We start from the raw sequence: 24,670 nt of genomic DNA, 5'->3' as shown, positions 1-24,670 counted from the left end.
TGTCCCCCTGGCAACTGCTTATCCAGTGTTGTGGGATTCTTTTCAGCTTGTGCAGCCTGAGAATGTGGACAGACTCCTTTGGAGTGTGAGGCCGTCTGCCTGCCTGTTTGACCCTTGCCCAGCTTGGCTGATAAGAGCTGCCAGGGGTGGACTGGCTGAGTGGACGGGGAGGGTGGTCAACTCTTCTTTGGGGGAGGGGACATTGCCACCTGCGTTGAAGCGGGCGGTGGTTCGCCCCCTCCTGAAGAAGCCCTCCCTGGATTCCACTGTGTTGAACAACTATCGGCCAGTCTCCAACATCCCGTTTCTGGGCAAGGTAATTGAGCGGGTGGTGGCGGCCCAACTCCAGAGGGTCTTGGATGAAGCGGATTATCTGGATCCTTTTCAATCTGGTTTCAGGCCGGGCTTTGGGACGGAAATTGCCTTGGTTGCCTTGGTGGATGACCTACGCCGGGGACTGGACAGGGGGAGTGCGTCCCTGTTGGTCCTGCTGGACCTCTCGGCGGCTTTCGATACCATCGACCATGGTATCCTTCTGGGCCGATTGGCCGAGCTGGGAGTTGGAGGCACTGTTTTGCGGTGGTTCCGCTCCTACTTGGAAGGTCGGTCCCAGATGGTGGTGCTGGGAGATGCCTGTTCGACACCCTGGCCATTGAGGTGCGGGGTGCCGCAGGGCTCAATTCTGTCCCCCATGCTATTTAATATCTACATGAAACCACTGGGAGAGGTCATCCGGGGGTTTGGAGTGGGGTGTCATCAATATGCTGATGACACCCAGCTTTATCTCTCCTTTCCTCCAGACTCCAGGGTGGCGGTTGAGGGCCTGGAGCGCTGTCTGGAAGCAGTGAGGATCTGGATGGGGGCTAACAAGCTGAAATTAAATCCGGATAAGACAGAGGCTCTCCTGGTTTGGAAATCCTCGATGCAGGTGCTGGATTATCGGCTTGCTCTGAATGGGGTTGCACTCCCTCTGAAGGAGCAGGTCCGCAGCTTGAGGGTCCACCTGGACTCGCAGCTGCTCCTGGATTCCCAGGTGGCGGCTGTGGCTAGGGGGGCCTTTGCTCAGCTTCGGCTGGTGCGCCAGCTGCGTCCGTACTTGGATCGTGCAGACCTGGCCACGGTGATCCATGCTACGGTGACATTGAGGTTAGATTATTGTAACGCGCTTTATGTGGGGCTGCCCCTGAAGACGGTTCAGAAACTGCAATTAGTGCAGAATGCGGCGGCCCGTGTGGCCACTGGAGCTAGGTGGTTTGACTCTGTCAGCCCGCTTCTCCGGGGGCTACATTGGCTGCCCATTCGTTTCTGGGCCCAATTCAAGGTGCTGGTTTTGACCTTTAAAGCCCTATACTGCTCTGGGCCAGGTTATCTTAGAGATCGCCTACTCCCGTACAATCCGGCTCGTCCTCTCAGGTCATCAGAGAAGGCCTTTTTACAAGTGCCACCGCCTAAGGAGGTACGTGGGGCGGCGGCAAGAAATAGGGCCTTCTCAGTAGTGGCACCAACGTTGTGGAACTCCCTTCCCCTTGACTTAAGAATGGCTCCCTCTCTTGAGACCTTTCGGCGAGGCCTGAAGACCTTGTTGTTTAACCAAGCCTTCTGACTTTATGGCCTTTTTAACATCTTTTATACATTTTCTAGTTGCTTTTTTACAGGCCCAATTCCTCTAAGAACTGCTGTTTTATGCTCTTTTATTCTGACTTTTCTGACTACTGTTTTTATGGGTTCTGCTAATGTGTTTTTTAATATGTTTTTATCTGTTTGTGAAATTATGTTTTAATCTGTTTTATATGTTGTTAGCCGCCCTGGGTCCCTCTGGAGAGAAGGGCGGGATAAAAATAAAGTATTATTATTATTATTATTATTAAAATCAATAAATTGTGACCCCCTTCAGGGACAGGGAACTATCTTAAAAAAAATACAGCAGTCACCAGCAACAGCCACTGGAAAAGAGGCCTTGCTGGTGTGAAGAGGGACAGTTGCTCTTCCTCTGCTAAATATAATTGGGCACCATTTGAAAAGGACACTTTGAAGTTGTAGTGCTTTAAGAACAAGGATCATAGCAGCTCTGTTGCTTCCTATAGTAGAGCTTCAAGAATCTTTTTAAGGATGTTATTTATTTTACTCAGAAGTAAACCCTTTGTGTTCAGTAAAACTTGACTTGTAATCCGATCTTACACCCTGGAAACAAATACCAGTATCCATATTTCTCTGTTCCTTTGCACTTAATACTAGCCCTATGTCATGCCTTGATGTCTGAATGCCCAACAGGCTTCTTTCGGTGTCCCTTAAGGGGATCTATGCTAGTGCAACTCAGAGGATGATTCCTGGGGAGGAGCTTAGAATCCTGTTTATAAAAGTTGGCCAAATACAGTGAGGGCTGGAATAGGATCAGTGACTTTCAGAAAGCTTGGATGTAGCTCAGCTGACTCAGTTGGAATTCATTCTCAGCCTGACACAAAGTAAATGTAGATGCTTTGCAACAAGCTGTCTTTCACACTAGCATCCCTGAGAATGGTCCTTTCTAAATCATGATAACTTGAGAGGAAGTTAGAATATAAGAACAGCCCCACTGGATCAGGCCATAGATAGGCCCATCTAGTCCAGCTTCCTGTATCTCACAGCGGCCCACCAAATGCCCCAGCAAGCACACCAGATCACAAGAGACCTGCATCCTGGTGCCCTTCCTTGCATCTGGCATTCTGACATAGCCCATTTCTAAAATCAGGAGGTTGCACATACACATCATGGCTTGTAATCCATAATGGATTTTTCTCCAGAAACTTGTCCAATCCCCTTTTAAAGGCATCTAGGCCAGATGCCATCACCACATCCTGTGGTAAGGAGTTCCACAGCCCAACCACACACTGAGTAAAGAAATGTTTTCTTTTGTCTGTCCTAACCCTCCCAACACTCAATTTTAGTGGATGTCCCCTGGTTTTGGTGTTATGTGAGTTGTACTAATTCTGTTGTACTGATTCTGTAATCTGCACATGTAGCAGGTGCAAATGCTTAATCATTGAGTAGTTCTGCTGTTGTTTTTTTTCTTTTACTGTCAGCGGAAGCCTTACAAAGTGTCTGGAGTATATACTGAACCCTTTTTCTTTGTTTAATGTACATCAGTTGTATCTATATTGCCATACTCAGTATTTTAATCATGTTTTCATCATGTGTTTTGTAGGACTTATAGTCAGAAGAAAGCTGCAATTGAGAGAGAATATGCGCAGGTAAGTCACGGAATATGTCTGTTTCTTTATTGGCAATGTGTATGCTACAATTTTTCCTGTTGCCCCCTTCTCCACACAATGCTCTTGCCTGATAGATGATAGTCCTGGAAAGGATGCAAGTTGCGTGATGGTTTCCTAGCCATGTGCTGTACTTCTTATTCCATTCCAAATCACTTATTGCTCAAGGTAGTGTGGTGCTGTGGATGGAGAGCTGAATTTAGACCTCTAAAACCTAGATGCAAATCTACCTTCCTTGTGGAATCACTTAAAGGCCTTGAGAAATGAATTGTGTGCCTTCATTGGTAACCCATTTATATAATGGAAATTGTGATCTTCATAGGATCATGTGAATTGTTGTCAGACATCCAGTATGAATCATTGAGCATATCGTCTACATGAGTAATAATTGAATTCTTCTACACAAGTAATATTTCTAGGAGCAGACCAATGACAAAAGTTTAAAAAAGGACACATGATGGCAACCTTTCTGTCTAAAGGGGCCGGATGTTTAATGTTGACGAGCACCTGGAAGCTGCCTGCACAGAGCTCAGCGTGGGAGGCTAAGGCTCTCCACCCAGTTAGCTGCGCACCAGACATTGAATGGTGGCGCCCACCTGCCCATGCTTGTGGAGTTCCTGTGCCGCTTGCAGTGTCTTAGGTGGGAGATCCATGTGGGTCACTTCCGGGTGTTTGGCAAGGACAAAAGAAGAAAGTGATGAAAGTCAAGACGACAAAACTGAAAGTATTGCTGTAACTATTTTGGCTTACCTTGGTGAAGTTGAGATATTCAGTCATAAGGTTGCAAGTGTTCATGTTTTGTTATATTTCCCATCAGTTCTTTAGGTAAACTTCAGTGGAATGAGGCACAGTGAATATAACCTCTTCTCCATTTCTATCTGCAATTTCATTATTTTGGGCATGTCTAATCTCTGTGGGCACCTTTCTTTAAGCTCTCTTTTTAGATCTCTAAAGAAATTGTTTTTCTTTAAGTTCTCCGTGCCCCACTTGGTATCATAGTTCAGTGGTTTTCAAACATTTTAGAGGACCTAGAGGCTCCTGTGTGATATCAGTGCCAGGGGGTGTGAATTTAATGGTGAGTGAATAGCAGTGCTCCTTCCCCAACTAGCAATTTATTTGTTAATGCGCATAGCCTAATCTACCCTGTCAGTTTTGCCATCAACAATTGGATCACAACCCCACTGGTGGGTTCCAGACAGACTCACAGTTTGAGAACCACTGATATAGTCTATTGACTACAGGCTGATTTGCCTTTAATACTCTATGAAGGTAGACAGAAAGCTATTATGCTTTGTGTTTGATCAAGAAGAAATGTAGCTTGCCAGGAAAAGTTGAGTGATTTGTTGAAGGGAACAAACTGAACAATAGATCAAATGCTGAATCTGTTTGAACTGCAAACCAAATTTGGGAGAAGTCACCCTCTTACCTCATCTGTGACAATGAAACATTTTGTCATCTAAGCCTCATATGTAAAGGATGTGGAACACAGGCTGTACTTATTCATAGGCAGATTGTCACTTGGAAGAACATGCCCCTTCTTAGTTATGAAATAATGTTCTGAAGCAGCAGGGAATTTTTGAAGGGGGTTGCTGCATGATTTGGAACAAGCTCTCATTCTCTAGACCAGGGTGGGCAAACCCCGGCCCTGGAGCCATTTGCAGCCCTCGGGATCCCCCAATCTGGCCCGCAGCAAGCCCCCAGTCTCCGATGAGCCTCTGGCCCATCGGAGACTGTTGGAGCCTGTGCTGGCCCATGACTGCTGGTTGTAACTGCCAGACGTGAACTGAGGGCCAAGTTAGAGCAAGGCCTTTTATAGTCTCCATGTGTTTCCCTGGGCATTATTTTAATCCCTCCCCTATTACCTCTGAACAACTTATGTCCCCATGTGTTTCTTGCTTGGTCTGTATGCTTTTAGTGTGCAAGAGGTGTGTGGCAAACAGTTCATAATTCTCATTTGGTTCTACATGCCTGTATTATAGTTCTCATGTGCATTATAAATAATCTCAGTAAAATTCACTTATTCGTATAAGTTCTGTCTCTGAGATAATCATTTATGTAAATTTACATAAATTTATTCAAATTTGAAATGTAAATTAATTCTTTTTTCCCTGGCCCCCGACACAGTGTCGGAGAGATGATGTGGCCCTCCTGCAAAAATTTGCCCACCTCTGCTCTAGACAAAGGTACTCTTGGATAATGTGGTTGCTGAGGCACTATTCTATAGCATTGTCAACAGAATTATTAAGTTGGTCCTAGCTTTTTGGATACAGTTTTAGATATATCCCTGGTGATCATGAGTGATTGTTTCTCCAAGTCTCCCTTGTCACTGTTGTTAAATGTCACTGACAGCTCAGTGAAGAAGAATAACAAGATACTGGTAGTGAACCTTCTGCCCTGTGCTAGAATGTTAATCACCAGCTATTTCGGAAGAGAAAAACACAGTTGTCCTCTGCAGATGAATTATGTAGATGTTTGCCATGTTATGCTAATGATGAGGCTACCCAGAATTCAGAATTCTGAAGAGAGATGCGAGCAAGAGCAATGCCTTATTTTTATTTAAGCAGTATTAGGAAAAGTTTGATGCATCCTGGAATACGACTCTCTGCATTCAGGTTAATTAGAAATTCAGTCAGTTTTGTAAATGGTAGCTTTAAATGAAGGATCGTCCAACGTGTTTGCGTGATGTGATTACAGTTTCTGTACTGTACTTTTTTTTGTGTGTGTTCTGGGTTAAAAAAAAATAAAGCAGGTTTAAATAGGGTTGCAGCACTAGAAGCTTGGTATAAATTAAGTAGGAGGTTTTATTGACCGTTCTAAGGAAGTTCCTGATTTAGTGAACAAGATGTTATAACTGACTGTACCAGATGTGTTAGGTGGATATAAGCATGATTGAGCATGATGGTTTGAACAGTTCTGTTTTTCTTAGTCTAAGGAATATTTTAAGAGGTATAGTTAACTTCTTAAAATCTACTTCCCCCACTGCAGTACTGGACGCAATGCTTTCAGGCATGCAGAAATCCAGAAAGTGTTGACAGCTAAGGAAAACAGCTAAGGAAAACAGGGAATGTTTAAGTTAAATCTGCTATAAATGATTATTCAGTATATAAGGTCCTCCGTATACAGTAGCTGACTTGTTTAGTTTCAGTTAGATAAAAGGCCTTCTATCAGCCAGCTCTGACTTTACCCTCACAAGGAAAGAAAAAGGGGGAGAGCGGAAATCAAAGGGTGGCCAAGTCAGCTCAGGAAAGTGATCCAGCTGCCAAGTAATAAAAAGACTCCTACTCTGACAACTATTTGTTACCCAGCAGAGAGGAGTTCCTGTAGCACTGAAGGTATGACAGAGAGAATTTATGGATGTGCTAAAGACTGTCCTGGAGCAGCTGGTCTTGGAACCAGAGGGGAGGTGGCACTAGACTTAATTTGCAGTCCTATGCACACTGACCTGGGAGTAAGCACCATTGTACTGAATAGAACTTCTGAGTAGACTTGCATAAGATTGCACTGTTAACCCTGTGTTGATGCCAGTACCTAGTGCAAGGAAAAGTAATAGGGAATAGTGACCATAGTGCTGTGCAGTTGCTCTGAACAGGGTTGCACTCCGTCTGAAGGAGCAGGTCCTCAGCTTGGGCATGATCCTGAAACCACAGCTGCTCTTGTATTCCCAGATAGCAGCTATGGCCTGTGGAGCCTTTGCTCAGCTTTGGCTGTTTAACCAGCTACAACCATACCTGGGTCGCTTATACCTGGCCAGGGTGACCCATGCCTTGGTAACATCCAGATTAGATTCCTGCAACGTGCTCTACATGGGGCTGCCTCTGAAGACGGTCTGGAAACTGCAGTTAGTGCAGAACGCGACTGCCCATGTGGTTACTGGGGCTCGGCAGTTCAACTCAGTCAGGCTGCTGCTTTGGCGGCTACACTGGCTGCCAGTTTGTTTCTTGGCTGAATTCAAAGTGCTAGTATTGACTTTTAAAGCCCGATATGGCTCAGGTCCAGGGTATTTGAGGGACTGCCTCCTTCCATACAATCCAACCGTCCTCTCAGGTCATCAGAGGAGGCCCTTCTAACTGTGCCACCACCACCATACACACACACACACACACCGTATTAATGTTTTTACTATGGTTTTATTTGCGGGATAGAAAGACTGCATATAAATTCTAATAATATAATAATAGTTCCAATGTACACGTAACTGGAAAGCTTTCAAGGAATCCTGATTCAGACACACTTGACTTCAAAAGAGAGGACTTCTCAAAAAATAAGGGGACTTAGTAAAATGGAAGCTGGAAGAGCAAGTTAAGAGGCTAAAGTCTCTCCAAAATGCATAGAAGTTGTTTAAAACTACAACGTATATTGTCACAGACAAGAGGGACTCCCAAGAGAATGTGGGCTGACCCTGAGAAACAGCACCTAGTATTTAGTGCACTTGCCCCTTCTTTTCTCACCCTTTCCTTTGTGGGACAAGCAACTCAATGGGAAAAAACCTTGGTAGACTGTACCTGCTGCCACTAGCCTGGGCTATAAGGACAAACCCAAGGAGGCCATCTGGGCAACCCCCCCTCCCAGGAGAATTCTAAACCCCAAAGGTTTTTATTATACTCCTTCACAGTAGCACCTGCAGAGTGAGGAACATTTTAGTCCACTGAACCTCCCTGTAACTAGGCAGATAGAACACATTTTTATAAAAGCTTGAACTGGGGAAGCAAGATGATTCACAAATGATAGTTTTGCAAACCAAACTGAAATAAACAGAAACCTGGTGTGTTCTAGCTAGATGTTTTCCCTGCTATGTCATCTTGCCTGCATGAGTCTCCATCTTTTTTCATTCGCTATTCAGCAAGTGGGTGCACCTCTCTGAGTCCCACAAAGTGGGTTCTCAGGCTACTTGGAAGGGAACTACCACAGCTCAGTCATGCTCAGTTTTTGGATAGAAAGATAATAGAAACAAAGGGATTCATCACATGTTCAAATGTCCACATAAAAATACTGCTAAGTAGATGGGTCACTATCAGGTTCATGAGGCTGCCAGAGTGGTTCATGAGTTGAATCAAGGATGCTGTAAAAGGTATGAAGGCTGCCTTCACAAAATGGACGTCTTCTCCAAATGAGGACAAAAAGGAAAGGAAATATAAGCTGACAATAATGAAACAAAGGATATGAAGAGTGCATGGCTGAAAGAATTAAGGCACAAAAAGATGTCTTTAGATCAGTGGTTCCCAATCTGGTGGGTCGTGGCCCATCATCCAGGGAAGCACTTGTCCCTACCCCTGTAAGAGGCGAGGAGGGGGAAAGGCAGCTGTGCAATTCCCAGGATTGTGCTGCTGCTGGGGGGTGGGTTTTTTAAACTTACCTTAGGGAATGCTGGCAGGGGCATGCAGGGAGCCCTACAGATGCCTCTGCAGGGCTCCCCATCTCTCCAAAACAATGTGTGTCTAAAAAAAAAAAAAAAGCCATCCAAAATCTCTCCTTGTAGTTTTATTTCTAAAACCAGGAGGTTGCACATACCCATCACAGCTTGTAACCTGTGGATTTCTAGAAATCTGTCCTCTTTTAAAGGCATCTAGATCAGATGCCATTACCACATGCCCTATGGCAATGAGTTCTACAGATTGATCCAAGTTAATTATATTTTCTTTTGTGTGTTCTATCTGTCCCAATGCTCAATTTAAGTGGATGTCCCCTGTTTCTGATGTCTGAGAGGGAAAAGAACATCACTCTATCCATCCCCTGCATAATTAAGTACATCAAAAGCAGGAATTGTGCCAGGGAGGCAGTTAGACTGCTGGATAACAAGGGCATGAAAGGAAACTTAAGGAAGATATTGAGACTGCAGAGAAGCTGAATTCTTTGTATCTGTATTCACTGCAGAAAGTGTAGGGCAGATGTCTGAACTGACCTCGCAGGAGTTTGAAAAACTGATTCATGTAGAAGTGACAAAGGGCGCAATCCTAACCCACTTTCCAGCACCGACAAAAGGGCAATGCAACTCTGAGGTAAGGGAGCAAACAGTGCCTTACCTTGAGGAGGCTTCCATGACTGCAGGAGGGGTGACATGCTAAAATCACGGTGGTTAGGAGTAACCCCATCATATTATATACCGTTGGATGCGGGAATTCGGACGGAATGCAATGCAAAAAACCAGAGTGAAATATCTCATTTCTATAAAAAATTATGGCCAAAAAACCGGAGAACAAAAAATGCATGGATCCCTATAGAAAGTGAGCCATTTCGCGCATTTACTCATGAGTAGGCGAACTTGCCTTGGTCCATTGGAAAGGACTGGCTGAGAGGAAACACCTGAGAAGGAAGTCCCTCCTTCCAAGCAGAGGGTTGTATTGAGCCCTATGGAAAGCAAAACTAAGCTTTATGGTCACGTTTACTCGCAAGTAAGCAAACGTGCTTTGACTAGTGGTCAGGCCAGGCAAAGGGGAATGTGAAGCCATCAGAATGGTCCTGATATGATGGAAATGGAGCTCAACAAATGATCCAGAAGGCAGGCCCCCCCCCCCACTAAAAAGGATCAAAACAGAACCTTCAACTGATAAGGTGAACTTTTTTGAGACTTGCAAAGCCAGGTGGTTCCTGACAGTGATCTGGTTTAAACAGAAGTTCTTAACATAAGAACAGCCCCACTGGATCAGACCATTGGCCCATCTAGTCCAACTTCCTATATCTCACAGCGGCCCACCAAATGCCCCAGGGAGCACACCAGATAACAAGAGACCTGCATCCTGGTGCCCTCCCTTGCATCTGGCATTCTGACATAGCCCATTTCTAAAATCAGGAGGTTGCACATACACATCATGGCTTGTAACCCATAATGGATTTTTCCTCCAGAAACTTGTCCAATCCCCTTTTAAAGGCATCCAGGCCAGATACCGTCACCACATCCTGTGGCAAGGAGTTCCACAGACCAACCACATGCTGAGTAAAGAAATATTTTCTTTTGTCTGTCCTAACCCTCCTAACACTCAATTTTAGTGGATGTCCCCTGGTTCTGGTGTTATGTGAGAGTGTAAAGAGCATCTCTCTATCCACTTTATCCTTCCCCTGCATAATTTTCTACATCTCAATCATGTCCCCCCTCAGGCACTTCTTTTCTAGGCTGAAGAGGCCCAAACGCCGTAACCTTTCCTCATAAGGAAAGTGCCCCAGCCCCATAATCATCTTAGTCGCTCTCTTTTGCACCTTTTCCATTTCCACTATGTCTTTTTTGAGATGTGGCGACCAGAACTGGACACAATACTCCAGGTGTGGCCTTACCATAGATTTGTACAACGGCATTATAATATTAGCCGTTTTGTTCTCAATACCTTTTCTAATGATTCCAAGCATAGAATTGGCCTTCTTCACTGCCGCCGCACATTGGTTTGACACTTTCATCGACCTGTCCACCACCACCCCAAGATCTCTCTCCTATTCTGTCACAGACAGCTTAGAACCCATCAGCCTATATGTGAAGTTTTGATTTTTTGCCCCAATGTGCATGACTTTACCCTTACTCACATTGAAATGCATCTGCTATTTTGCTGTCCATTCTGCCAGTTTGGAGTTTAAATTGAACTGGGCACTGGGTAGGGTTGAAAACCTTACTGATTTTGGAGGGGGGGGGCTGGTATTGCAGGCAGGCTATAGGGGAAATTCACTTTGTGGAACAGGGTTGGCTTCTGCCTATTTAATTAATTGTTTTACTTTAATTATTTATACTTATTTATTTTAATTTGCCTGATGATGTCACTTCCACCATGACATCACTTCTGGTGGGTCTTGGACAGATTGTCATTCTAAAAAGTGGGTCCCAGTGGTAAAAGTTTGAGAACTGCTGCAATAAGATATTAGTAAGTTGACACCCTGGGTGTGTGTGTGTGTAACACCACTAGCGACCAGAATCACTAAAATCACAGTTTGGAGGAGTAATACCTTCATGTTATAAATCAATGCGTAATTTCATGCAGAATGTGTTATCTTTGTTCTATCAAAAGGTATAGCCAGAAAATCAGTGGAGGTGAAGTGATGGTACATCACCACGCCCTCCACCTGGGGTGTTGCCCCACCCACTGCATGGGGGGTGACACGCTGGCATCCTGCACCAGGTGATGCAAACCCTATTGATGCCACTGAATAAGATACAGGTAACATGTTGTCCTTTGTGCTCCCTGAGGTATCCGGTGGGTTACTGTGAGATATAGGAAGCTGAATGGACCCTTGCCCTGATCCAGCAAGGCTATTCCTATGTTCTAGTTTGCTTTGTTGGATAATCACAGAAGGTAATTTTATGTACTGCTTCATATGTGTAGGATTCCAAAGTGGTAGCTTCCACAGGTGTGCACACATCCTGTGATTCAGGACTAGCTTTATTTATATCAATAACACCAGTTTAGTTACTGAGGTTTGCTAAGTTACTAACCTAAGTTACTGAGGTTAACCCCTGCTAACTGGTTAAGAGGCACTTTTTCAAGTGGGTGCTCCTCTTTTATTTAGCAGGGGGAGAGTAACTGACCCACCTCACCCCAGCAGTGTCTTTTCTAGTGGTTGTCTGCTGGTATTGCATCTTTTTAGATTGCGAGCCCTTTTGGGACAGGGAGCCATTAGATATTTGATTTTCTCTGTAAACCGCTTTGTGAACTTTTTGGTGAAAAGCGGTATATAAATACTGTTGTTGTTGTTGTTTTTCTTAACTCATAGAAGATGAAGGTGGGCCTTTTTAATAGTTGAACGGTATAGAAACTAGTCTTCCTTCCCCTACATATCAATTTGGGCAGGCTTCTGCTGTCTTTAGGTACTTTCTGATTGCATTTCCTTGTCTCTTAAAAATGAGATATTGGGGGGGGGGCCTGTATCTGCAGTTTTGCTAATCTGCAGATGCCCCCCCCGCACCCTCCACAGGCAAGAGGAGCTGTGCTTCCCTTGCCTCCGGAGGGTCTTCTGAGCCCCATGGAGGCTGTGCGTTTCTGCCTGCAGCCTCCGTGGGCCTCAGAATGGTGATTTAAAAGGCATTATGAGGGCTGGGGAAGCAACCTCCCTGCTTTCAGTCATCTTTGCCCACCTTCCCTTTGGCAGGGAAGGCACGATTCAGTATTTGGTCTGTCCACCTTTGGAGAAGGTATGACATTCTTTAAAGATGATTTAAAGAATATCTTTTAAAGAATTAATTTAAAGAATATCTTTGTATCTGTGGCCTCCTATGAACAAGGCAATATTCGTTCATTCAGAAGTGCATGGTCACAACATCTGGAAATTCAGTAGAGACTCAGTTTGCCTAATGAGATTGCTTTAATGGCCTATGGAGCTGGTAACCAAGTTATTGAGAGTGGAGTAGATTTTAATTAAATATCAAATTGGCCACAAGCCCAGAAGCAGTGCTTGAGTGAAAAGAGGTGAGTGTGATGCAAACTGAACGAATGCCTAGTTCTCACTGCTTTATTCATTATTTTTGGCTGCAAAATATTCATGCAACGTAGACATTCAGTCTCTGTGCAGGTAGAGAAGTGCTACTGCCAAGTATCTGTACTGGCTCTTTTAAATGCTTACCCTGGGGTTACTTATTTTTCAAAATGATGCAAAAGATAAAATCTTCAAACAGGACTGACAGTGTAGACAATAAGACTGTGTGCGTGCCTATAATATGCACCCCGTATAGGAAAATACCTCAAGTTCTATAAGGTCATAAGAGGAACGGGGGACGACGACGACGACTGTGAAACAGCCACAATTTCCCAGCCCATAGAAGAAGAAATGGGACTTGTGCAAGTTTGCAATTCTGATGCTGACAGTGCTCATGGAGAAGGTGTTTCCCATGAGCTGTGTCTATTCCAACAATTGAACTGGTAAGAGCTGGACTTGTATAGTTTCTGCTTTTCCCTTTATTCCTTTCTGTGGGATGTCCAAGCAGAAGAGGACTGCAGAATTTTTCATAGATCTGTAGTCAGCTTCTCTCTCTAATGTGTATCCTGTATACCAGTGGTTCCCAAACTTTTTTGACTGGCAGCTCCCTTGACCTACTGGGCCACTGGCCACAACTCTCCATTAGAACTACAATCCTATACATTGCATAGGGCAGTGGGTTTTTCTATGAGGATTCTGCAGCTTCCCTGGCTGGTTTCCACGGTTTCCTGGGGAGCCATGGCTCACAGTTTGGAAATCACATTTCTGAGCACTTGTACAAATCAATCTTAGCATGGGAGTGCTGAGTTAGTGACTTGGGAAAGGATGTTAGTAGCATTAGGCAGTGATTTCCATACTGTGAGCCATGGCTCCCCAGGAAGCTCCCCGTTGTGTGTGCACACATCTGCATCGTATGATTCTGTTCCTGTTCAGAGATACCTCAATCACTCTCTCTTGCATGCACGCATGAATGCCACAACACCCCCAACCCCTATAGGGGATTGAGCTGGTAATATGTGGGGATTGGAACATATGAAGCTGACTCCTTCCAAATGAGATTATTGGTCCATCAAAGATGGCTGGTAATGTTTGCATGACTAGGCAGCATCTCTTTAGGGTTTCAGGTAAGCGTTTTAGGAAAGGTTTCCCAGCCCTATCTGGAAAACCTGGGATCTCTGCATACACAGTATGCGCCCTGCCACTGAGTATGCCCTTATGTCCATAGTTGACCCTGCAGGCCCATTCAGGTTCAGCTCCTTGGGTGGATGCCTTATTAGGTGTCTGTCTTGCATCTCCAGCATGGCCAGTTTTTCAAGTTCCTTTCTTTTGACCTGATTGGTATTGTGCTAGAATACAGGTTGGACATCCCTTATCCAACATGCTTGGGTCCAGAAGCATTTTGGATATCAGATTTTTCCGTATTTTTGAGTACTTTCACATACATAATGTGAGATCTTGAAGATGGGGCCCAAGGCTAAACACAAAATTCATTTGCTTCAAATACCCCTTATGCACATAGGCTGAAAGTAATTTTATACAATATTTTTAATAATTTTTTGCATGAAACGCTTTGCGATTTCATTTCTTTAGACAAATAAGTTAAAAAAAATTCATGTTGATGCTCAGAAAAGTTCCATATTTCAGAATTCTGGATAAGGGATGTCCAACCTGTAATGTCTTAGCAAGCTCATAGGTCTTCAAGATGTCTTTATACTTGCTTGTAAAACAACATGTGTGTATGCGATAATGAGAAGCACTTTGCACACACTCAGAAAACTCTATGAAAATGTTTGTCTGTGATGATGTTAAAAGGGGAGTTTAATTGGATCAAAGGCATACAATCCACCACACGCCCCAGGATAGACCCAGCCTCCCACCAATAAACCTTTATAATCTAGACTCTCTGATAGCAGAATGCAGTCTACAAATGTACAACTCTACATTTCTAAACACACTATTAATTATATAAGGTGCTTTTAGTTGTATAAGCATATGAATGGCTATTGATAACCATGAAGAAAATGTTTGAAATTCCTACGGAGGATGTCTTGTATATTTAGACAGTGTTTTGTTCCCTAGTAGACTACAAAGATACAATGCTGAACTTCTTTGGAAAAAAAAGCTTTTCCTGAACCTTCAGTGACACTTTTAACCTTTTAATGACAGGTCTTCTGTGTTCAAAAATTTTTAAATGGCAAATTTTCTGTCTGGACTTGTTTTCCTGGCTTGTACCACACTGTACGAAAATAGCAGTGGAAGAAGAGGGGTTTGCAGATTGAGATGTCAGTTCATTTCCCCTCTTCTCCTATTTACACGTGCATGTGCCTGTCCGCATGCAACTTTCCTCTTTCTGCTTAACTCCTTTCCTCTTTGGAAAAGGGGGGGAAAAAAATCTTGATTTGTATTTCCACATGACTGGGAAACGATTGTTCCTTCCACACGGAACCCATCTCCCTTTCCTGGGAAAATAGCAAGGAAGAGTGGCTATTTGCATAATCGTCTTTAGTACTATTGTGGGCGGGCTTTGGATGCCAGTGTGCAGCAGCAGACTGGCCACCTGTCCAGAGAAAATGAACTTAGCCTTTGTACAACATTTATCTGTGTTTCTACAGTATTATTTCAGTGTAATGAATAACTTGATTAAAATATTATAAAACCCATCATTCAGTTTATGTTGAGTTTTTTTATCCTGCCTTTCAAGGTGGTGAAGGAATTTCCTATTTCTATACTAGCACAATTATATTTTAAAGGCCCCCCAACATAACTGCCTTTGTGAAATTATCCCCATGAATATTTATTAGGGTTGTGGGAATTGGAGAAAAACTCTTCCAAACTTCAAAATGATTTCTATTTATCTTCTGTATGTATTATAAAGTTGGTGTTGTCCACTGTTTGCCAATAGTGTTTTTCATCTATGCAGAACCAATTAACTTAAGGGAAAGGTTTTGGGCAAGTATGGAAGCTGATAATGGGGCAGGAGGTCTGGTCTAGAGGGTAGAGCCTCTGTTAGCCCGAAGATAACATCAGAAGGTCACCAGTTCGAGGACAATAGCAGCTCCCTGAACGACTGAGACCTTGAAGTAGTTGACAAGCCGAGCTGAGTGATTCCACCTGCTCTTGATGTGAGCAAGAAGCGTCTTGGCTGCCTTCCATGTGAGAGATGGCGCCGCTTGTCAGCCTGTGTGGGAGAACTGGAGGCCAGAAGTGAGACCAAACCAGGAAGATCCATTCTGAAATGTTGTTGGTTCTTGAAAGAGAGAACCTCTCTGATTGTAAAAATCCCCTTGAGGGATTTAGAAACTCCTGCCTATGTAAACCGCCTTGAATAAAGTCAGAGGAGTAATCCGATGACCAGAAAGGCGGTATATAATTACAGAGTTGTTATTGTTATTATTATAATCCTCACTAAATTCTACGCCTTAGGAGTGGTTCCTGTGACACATATCTTGTACAATACTGGGTACTACTGTATTTTTTGTATCTGTGGGTTTTATTAAGTTTCTATTATATCCAAGTTAGTAGTCTATTTTTAACTTCTAGGAAAGGACAAAAGGTATATTTTGCATAGGTTGTTGAACCTATGCATAGGTTCTTGAACCCAGCCTTGGGTTCAGACCATGCAGATATGCATTACTGGAATACACACAATATGTATGGACTGAATCACATGCATGTTACATTATTACTCTGCAGTTGATTGGGCTTCTGAATGTACAAATGGATTTCACTGAAAAGCATTGTATTTAAAGAGCTGTGGAGGTAACATGAATGTTCTGCCTACATAAAGTCTGATGTAACTGCTTGATATTGCAGTTGAGTGATGAGCATGCAGGTATAAGCTAATCATGTACCTAATTAGAATTTCAGAGAGCTGATTTGTAAACATTCTTTTTTATTTACAATTTCATGCATTTTATCTATTATCTTAATGAAGGCTTTGTATAGAGCAGTACAAACTGTAGTTTGACATGATACTTACAAAGGATAAAGTGAATTTCACTTAACCCATTTTGGCCCAGCCCACACATAAACACATTTGATCCCTGTTGCGTATATGCAGCTTTGGGCAGAAATGGCTTAATATCATTCCACTTAATTTCTACAAGGAAATTGTCTAATTATAAGCACTTTGAAGCAAATGAAGTGTGTCCTTTTTCCTAGATGAGAATGGCTCAATTCCTGAACCTCACTAGCTGAATTTCCCCCCTTCCCAAAAATCAGGTCATTACCCCTTCCCAGGGAGAGCCTGCTTCTCCATGTACAAAATGTTGACAATGGCAATATGCCACATTGAAAAATGAAAAGATGTTTCAGGGCCCAATCCTATCCTTTCCCAATCAGCTGGTACAGCTGTACAAAAAACAGATGCACTGTATTTGGGGGGCAGCGGCAATAGAGAAACTTCAGAGGGAAAGGTGATTTAAATCTCCATATACCTCTGTAAGCCTCCTGCTCAACAGTGGGTCTCCTTGCACCCAGGTGCTGACACAAGTGCAAGGAGAGAAAGAAGGGGGGGAGGCTGCAGAAAAGGTGGATTGGATCTGGTGTGCACCATTGTCACTGGATCCATACCATCCCCGTCCCTGCTATGCCTCCCTACCTACCTTACCAACTCTAATAGGCAGATTCAATGATGAGCTGTAACTGTTCCGCCTTGTACAGCACAGTGTGCTGTGTGTTCCATTGGCAGCCACTTTGTGACAGAGGAACTTGTTTCCCCTGTTGCAAAAGGCTGCGCACAACAGCCCAATACTCAAGAGAATTGGGCTGTGAGAGACCTCTACAAAAATGCAGAGGTCTCTAGGCTGAACTCTCATTTTACAGGGAAGGTTGTTGGGTTGCAAGCAGTGGTTTGCTGTAGTTGCTGGTTTATAAGCAGCAGTTGCCTTTCTTGCATGCGGCTTTTAACCAAATTCTACCAAGTTTAAAGTAAGGTACTGGGACTTGATTAAAGGAAATATATAAGAGGCGTGTTCTGTTTTCAAGCCAACAGATGCCCCTATGTTTGCATAATGAAAATTGGCCCAGATATATCTTGTATGAATGTGGAGGCCAAGAGGCCTTTGAAGTGTTCATTTGCTAATTGGAAAGGGGACTGTCAGGAAGGGAAAATCCAGTGCAGCCTGACTTCAGTTGAGTCTGGGATCACTACCCCCCTGTGACTTGACTTAAAAACAGTCATAATGGGCACTTTCCGAGTTGCTGAGTCATCCTTTCATGACTCTAAAGGGCTTGAGTAAAGTTGCCCCTTTTAAAAAGTCCGCTGTGGGGAAAAATGGGGCTGTTGCCAGGCTGTGTATGTGTATCAGAGTTCACTTTAAACACTCCCCTGATGTCCTCACCATCTGTAAACAAGGCAGGAGGGGGTGAGAGTGGGACAAGTGACAAGAGGGAGAAGGGTGATGTGCAGCAGCTGCAAAGCTTACCAGATTGACCTGATCCTTGGCAGCTCTACTGAGAAGTAGTCCCACTGTAGCTGGTCATTCTGTGAGGGTTCCCCCTCCCAAGCAACATTGGAGCCATGCAATGGAAAGCATGATTGTTATGAACTGCCTCCCTCCCTGCCTCCTCCCCCTCCCTGGGCTTCTCCAGCCAATCATAAGGCAAGAACTCCTTTGGGCTCCTCCTCCTGCCCTACCGCAATCAAAGAGAATATCAGAATGCCCATCCTTTGTTCAGTGATCATCAGTTCCTTCCTTCCTTCCATCAGAGATGGGCAAAAAAGCCTGCTCCCACCTCCTTCCTCCTGTTTGGATGCAAAAAGCAGACATTAACCCTTCCCTACCTGCTCGCTGGAACTTCCCTACTGCCTGTCTAATCTGAATGATGGCCCCATGAGGTCTTTCACACCATGAAAACAGTAAGCAGGTTCACCCAGACACAGATAGGCTCAAGTCTGCATGTGTGGGGATCAAGGCAGCTTTAGGGGCCCTTGACTCAAGTTTTTTTGAGTCTTCCATGCATGTGATTCACGAGTCCGCACTAAACACGCATTTTTGTGACTCAAGTCCGAATCACTTGACTTCTCATCCCTACTGTCAGGTAAGGAAGTGACATATGACTTTCTTGCCACCCCGCTGCTGAATTTGGAAGCTTCAGACATTGTATATTTCTTTCTCTGATAGACACTTATTTTATTCTGTGATGCTAGATCCCTTGCCAGATAACAGCAACACACTTTGCACTCTCAGTCTAGCATGTGGTTGCATGTGGCCCATGAGCCTCCAATCAGTCCTTCCACATTTCTTTGTAAGGTTGCCAAGCCCAGAGCAAACCAACGCTTTTTTTCAGGAGCAGCCAGGAATGTACACCCCTACTTTCAGAAAGGAAGTTAAGTTTCACAAACGTATGCAAGCATGTCTGTGTTCTGTTCCAAAACTAGAATTTGGAAGTGTAGTCTTCTGGAAGATTTAGCAAAAGGGCCCTAGTAAAAAATGTCAGGCATTTCATGCTTTATTTAAGAAAATCTTATGGCTTTCCAAAGGAATTCAGGAAGGTGCTGGCACCATTTCAGAGACTGCTTTTTGTGCTGCTGCTGCTGCTGCTGCTGCTGCTGAATGGTCAGTTTGGTGTATGAATAAAATCAGAAGTGTTTCAAACTGCCACTGCAGCTTACAAGAAGTATAGCTGAGTTTGCAACTTTATTTTAAAACAGATTTTTCCGCTTTAATAGCTAACAATTCTGTATCCTGGGGTGTTAAAGCTCATTACTTTTGAAACTTGAATAAAAATGCATCTGCAGTCTGTCAGGTTTTCAGTAATGTAGGAAAAACAAAACCAGTTTCTTTTTTGACACAACCACTGAGTTCCATTTTAAAAGGATCCCCTTTAAAAGTGATTTGTAATGGTTCAACTCTTGCTTTAATCTACATAGTTAAAATACTTGTATTACTGCATATTTTTTAACGTGTTCACTAATATATGAGATGGAGGTAGATTGAGACTTGAAATTGTTCTTACCTTTGTTTAGAGAGAAATGTAAAGCACTAAGGGGTGTGAGATTCCTTCACAAAGTGATCCAGTTTAAGTACATAAATTTTGAAAAGTATCTAAATGAAAATGGCACAAGGAGAAGGGAAATCAGCATGATTAAATAGCAAAGGAGAAGTGAAGAACTTGACCAAATAGTGATAAATAACACAACTTTGTCTATTAATGGAAAGCTTCAATGGGCTATGCCAAAAAAAATTTCAAGAAGCAAATTGTTAAGCATATGGAAACTGGCAGATTTAAGTGTAACAAGTATTAAGTGTAATAAAGGAGAGCTTTCACCTCTTGAATACTGCCATCCACCACACAAATTTGTGTTATAGCATGGTGGATTGGTGGAGTGAGCAGCTACTCACAAATGGCTTGTGTAGAGAACTGGAATAGCAGTGTGGCTAAAAGACTGAGCTGCTGCTCAGGACTATCTGTTTAGATCTCACCTCTGCCACTGAGTGTCATTTAAGTGGGCAAGAAAGACACAGAGAATAACTGAAGTGTTAGCTTCCCTGCTGTGAGGAAGAACCATCTTTTTTCTTTTTTTAAACTTGGTGCTATTTCACTGTCTGGGCTGTTGCTGTGCATAAATGATCCTTTCAGATGCCTTATACCTCCTGAATTTCTAGATTGAACAAATATCTGCCATACTAATGTATGTAAAGGACAAAATAAGAAAACGTTCTCACAATTGTGGCACTAGGACATCTGGAAAAATTTTTTCCCCATTTCTTGTTAACCAACTCAGAGTCTGTGTCAGGAGCTAAATCACAAAATCACTCCCTACTTCCCTTTATTGAGTCAATACGAGGAAGGGTGTATATAAGTGCTGATTCATTAGAATTGAGGATGTTGAAACGTGTGAAGCTGCTTTCTGCTGAGTCAATTAGTCTATGTAGAGCTGACTCTCACCAAAATATGGAGCAGTTTCAGTACATTTTGAAGAACCTCAAGGACATAGGCTACCAGAGGGGCCTTGAAGCATGCAGGAGCAAAACTGAAGAACTACAGATGATGGAGGTAATAACCATTCTGGTCATTCCAGGACAAACATGCCCTTCTTTGATAACCTTGACCAGTTCTTCTGCGTGGACAATGTGTATCCCGCACTGAATGGCTCAGGGTGGTGCAACTGAGAAGGTGCACTGTTGCACCAAGGAATGCAGAGGAAGAAGCGGATGGTGACAAAGATGTCTTTAGCCCCCTGTGGATACTGAGGTCCACCTATCTTTAAAACCAGTGCTTTGGAAATTTGGCGGGGTGGTGGTGGTGGTGGGGGTTGCTGCCAGTTGGAGAGGCGAATCACATGATATGTCTGAACCAGGAAATTTTCTGCTGTCAGAAGAGTAAGCCCTCAAGGGAAAACTCCTGTCCCTTTCAGTGGGCAGACACTGCTAGTACATGTGCAGATGCTAGATGCCATAGGAGGGACTAGTCTGGCTTTTGCCATGAAGGAACCCCAGTTTAGGATGAGCATATGGTTGCAAGTACCATATGCATTGATATTCATGAATCTGATTCATGGGTGCGTTTTCCCACTGATCACCTGCATCCACCAACTCTGGGAAAATGTGGCCTAAGGGGCTGACGTGTAGGTTAGGACTTCCTCTGGCCCAGTCAAGGACAGTGTTAGCCAGACCAGGAAATAATCATGTAATGCAGGGGTGCCCGAACCCCGGCCCTGGGGCCACTTGCAGCCCTCAAGGCCTCTCAATGTGGCCCTCAGGGAGTTCCCAGTCTCCAGTGAGCCTCTGGCCCTCCAGAGATTTGTTGGAGCCTGCATTGGCACAATGCAACTGCTCTCAGCGTGAAGGTGACTGTTTGACGTCTCATGTGAGCTGTGGGATGAGGGCTTCCTCCACTGCTTGCTGTTTCACAACTGTGAGGCAGTAGCGGCAGCAAAGGAAAGGCCAGCCTTGCTTTGTGCAAGCCCTTTTATAGGCCTTGAGCTATTGCAAGATCATTCATTCATATGTTCATCTTTAATATATTCATTTATGTAAACTTATGTAAATTTATTCAAATTTTAAATGTAAATTAATTCTTTTTTCCCCCGGCCCCCGGCACAGTGTCAGAGAGATGATGTGGCCCTCCTGCCAAAATCTTTGGACAGCCCTGATGTAATGTAATGCCTGGCCAAGAGTTCAAATTTCACAATGAGCTTTTGCCGTTTGGGCTGTAGTGCAAGACACTGTGACACAGCAATATAAGCAAAGGAAATACTTCCACTTAAAAATGCAACATGGCTAATTTCTTCCATTTGCGTATTCCATCCTGGATTTGTGTTGTGCTAGTGCTACTGGCTGGGCAGAGCTGTGGCCTCATCTACCTCAGCAATTCTGCCTATAGCATTCACTAACTACAAATGGGTACAGGTTCTAGGATAATTTTACTCAGGAGTAGCTATACATTTAAGTAACTCAAAAGTTAAGGACTAGCCTACATACACACATTCTCATATATGTTATTGAGGATAAGGATATTAAAGCAATAAAAAACTCTTGTAAATAGTATGCAGCACACAATTGTATTAGAGGTTGAGCATCCCTAATCCAAAATGCTCCAAAATCCAAAGCTAAAATGTGTTCAGGATATTAATGGTGTTTTTTTGTTTGTTTTTTTACTGTTCTTGTATATGTTGGCTTATTGTTAACATATAAATTCAGAGTCAGGAATGATGGATGCCAAACCACCACAGAATGTCCATAACAACCCCAGATTGTCTGAAATAGTGACATCTTTGCTTTCAGATGGTTCAGTATACACAAGCTTTGTTTCAGGCACAAAATTATTAAAAATATTCTACCTTCAGGCCACATGTATATGAAACAAACATGAATTTCCTGTTTAGACTGGGGTCCCATCCCCAAGATACTGCATTATGTACAGTGTTCCCTCCTTATCCATAGGTTCGGCACTGAATTTGATTCAGTGTGGGTGTTGACCTGTACTGGAGGGCCTCACATGACCTCCTGGATGCAACTGGAAGCACCTTCCAGTCACATCCAGGTGTTCTGAAGTGTGGGAAAGTCCTTTCAGGATAACTCTAGGAAGCTTTATAAGGTCTCCCCATGCCTTAGAGCACCTCCTGGATATGAATAGGCTGCACGTCTGGGGGTCCTTGGAGGGCTTTCAACTGATTTAATTGTCTGTGGAAATCGGTGTCCATGGGGGTCCTGGAACAGATCCCCTGTGGATACTGAGGACCCACTGTATTTGCCTCCTTTTATATTCCAAAATCCGAAATACTTCTGGTCGCAAACATTTCGGATAAGGGATACTCAACCTGTAGTATTTTTAATGCTAGAGGATTTCATATTGTATCTGAAAAAAATTAGTTTATACAATGTGTATTCAATTGCAGTGTTAGCTATAGTAGCTCTGAGCTTTCTTTTAAATCCTTTAATTATGGATGTGTCAACTTTGCAATGTGTGAAAACACGAATTCTTGAAGTTCTGTGTCTTAACCTTAAGAAATATGGATTTGAAGAGTTTGCTGAATAAATGGAAAATTCTGGTTATAAACAGATAAACTTTACACCAGACTTAAAGTTGGTTTTGTAAGAGGTGCTATTGACCTGCAGTTTGCTTATGGATGTTTATTATATCAAAATTGCTAGTTGTAAAATGGATAGTATTTTCCAAGCGTCTCTTCCTCATACACTGTGTAGTCACCTGTTTGTGATGGCATCTGTGCAGGCCACATATTGGGATTATAAAGCACTTACATTTTTACAAATATATTTCTTTTTCCCGGAGAGTTTGAGAAGATGGTGAGGGCTAGGTAGGACCTATGCTTGCATGCACGCTTACTCTCATATATTCTTTCACACCTAATGTGGAGTTTCTTCCTATTGATCTCTAGTTAGTCCTCTTTATGAGCAGTTTCCAGTTTATGTGTTGGGGAGAAGTAGCTGCTGGCTTTATGGCCTGTGTTTATCCTCATAGGGGACTTAGGGCCCAATACTATCCAGTTTTCCAGTACTGGTGCAGCAGCACATACACTGCTTCCTGTGGTGGGGAGGCAGTCACAGAGGCCTTGTCAAGGTAAGGAAATGTTTGTTCCATTATCTCAGGGCTGCATTATGCTTACACTGGTGCTGGAAAGTTGGATAGGATATAACCACCCTTCAGCTAATGATCTAGAGCAGCGGTCTTTTTAGTATGAGGGACACATCTTATATTTTCACATGTTGAAAAACAGTCTTATATAGGGTGGAGGTGAGCAACACTGTATTTGCCTGATCCTTTGTGGAAATCCAGTTTGTTACAATATGTTTACACATGAGCAAAAATGATGCTGTTTCCTCATTGCAATTGTTTTGCGGCATTGTAAGTCAGCATGCAGAAACTTGATTTGTTTTATCAGCAGGAGTGAGGTTAATACTGAATAATTTTGGTTTGAGGGTCTTAAAGCCTATGGCCCAGGTGACTGGAAATGAGGGTTAGCCAGGCTGATGCCAGGTGATGTCAATCTGGGCATATGGAAAGCATGTGTCAAGCCCAAACCCTGCTCAAAGGATATCACCATTTACCCTGCCCCCTCTTGGGCTGCCCCTGCAGTCTTCATACAGGTGCCCGATTCCTGTTCCTCTTCACCCGCAAGATGAAGCCAGCCAGTTGCAAAGCTTTGCTTGACCTCCAGCACACCGAAGAAGCAGAAGCCAAGAGTTTCTTCCCCTTGTTTAAATGTTTTTGTGACTGAGCCAAAATCAAGCAGCCAAAGAGACTGACTGATCTCAGCCAGTTGCTTCAGAGAAATCCCTCTGGCTATGTCTTCAAAATTTTATTTTGAGCTGAGACCGACTTGTGATGAGGGAGTGGACACCATGAGGGCTGTAGAGTGGTGGCAGGGCAGCAGCAGTGAGAGGGAAAGGGGACCGTGGTTCTTGAGGAAAGCACAGCCTTGTGTGTGCGAAAGAGAGAGAGACACAGAGCAGCAGGAACCGTGGTGATTGTGCTGCGAGGTGCCAGGCAGCTTCTGCGAGGTGGGGTTGCTTCTGCAGTGGACGGGGAGGGGGGCTTGGCGTGATCTGGAAATAGCTTCCCAGGAGCGC

General features: G+C 43.6%; 1 protein-coding gene across 1 annotated transcript in view; it reads left to right on the top strand.

Moving 5' to 3' along the window:
• Positions 1-24,670, top strand: part of FCHSD2 (FCH and double SH3 domains 2) — a 164,551-nt gene that overhangs the window by 35,170 nt on the left and 104,711 nt on the right. Inside the window, exon 3 of the mRNA XM_066619897.1 lies at positions 3,182-3,227. Coding sequence (XP_066475994.1) covers positions 3,182-3,227 — 46 coding nt within the window. The remainder of the gene's footprint in view (positions 1-3,181; positions 3,228-24,670) is intronic.

The sequence above is a fragment of the Tiliqua scincoides genome, chromosome 3, assembly GCF_035046505.1.
Source record: "Tiliqua scincoides isolate rTilSci1 chromosome 3, rTilSci1.hap2, whole genome shotgun sequence".
In the NCBI taxonomy this organism is placed as follows: Eukaryota; Metazoa; Chordata; class Lepidosauria; order Squamata; family Scincidae; genus Tiliqua; species Tiliqua scincoides.
This window is presented reverse-complemented; position numbering and strand designations above follow the sequence as displayed.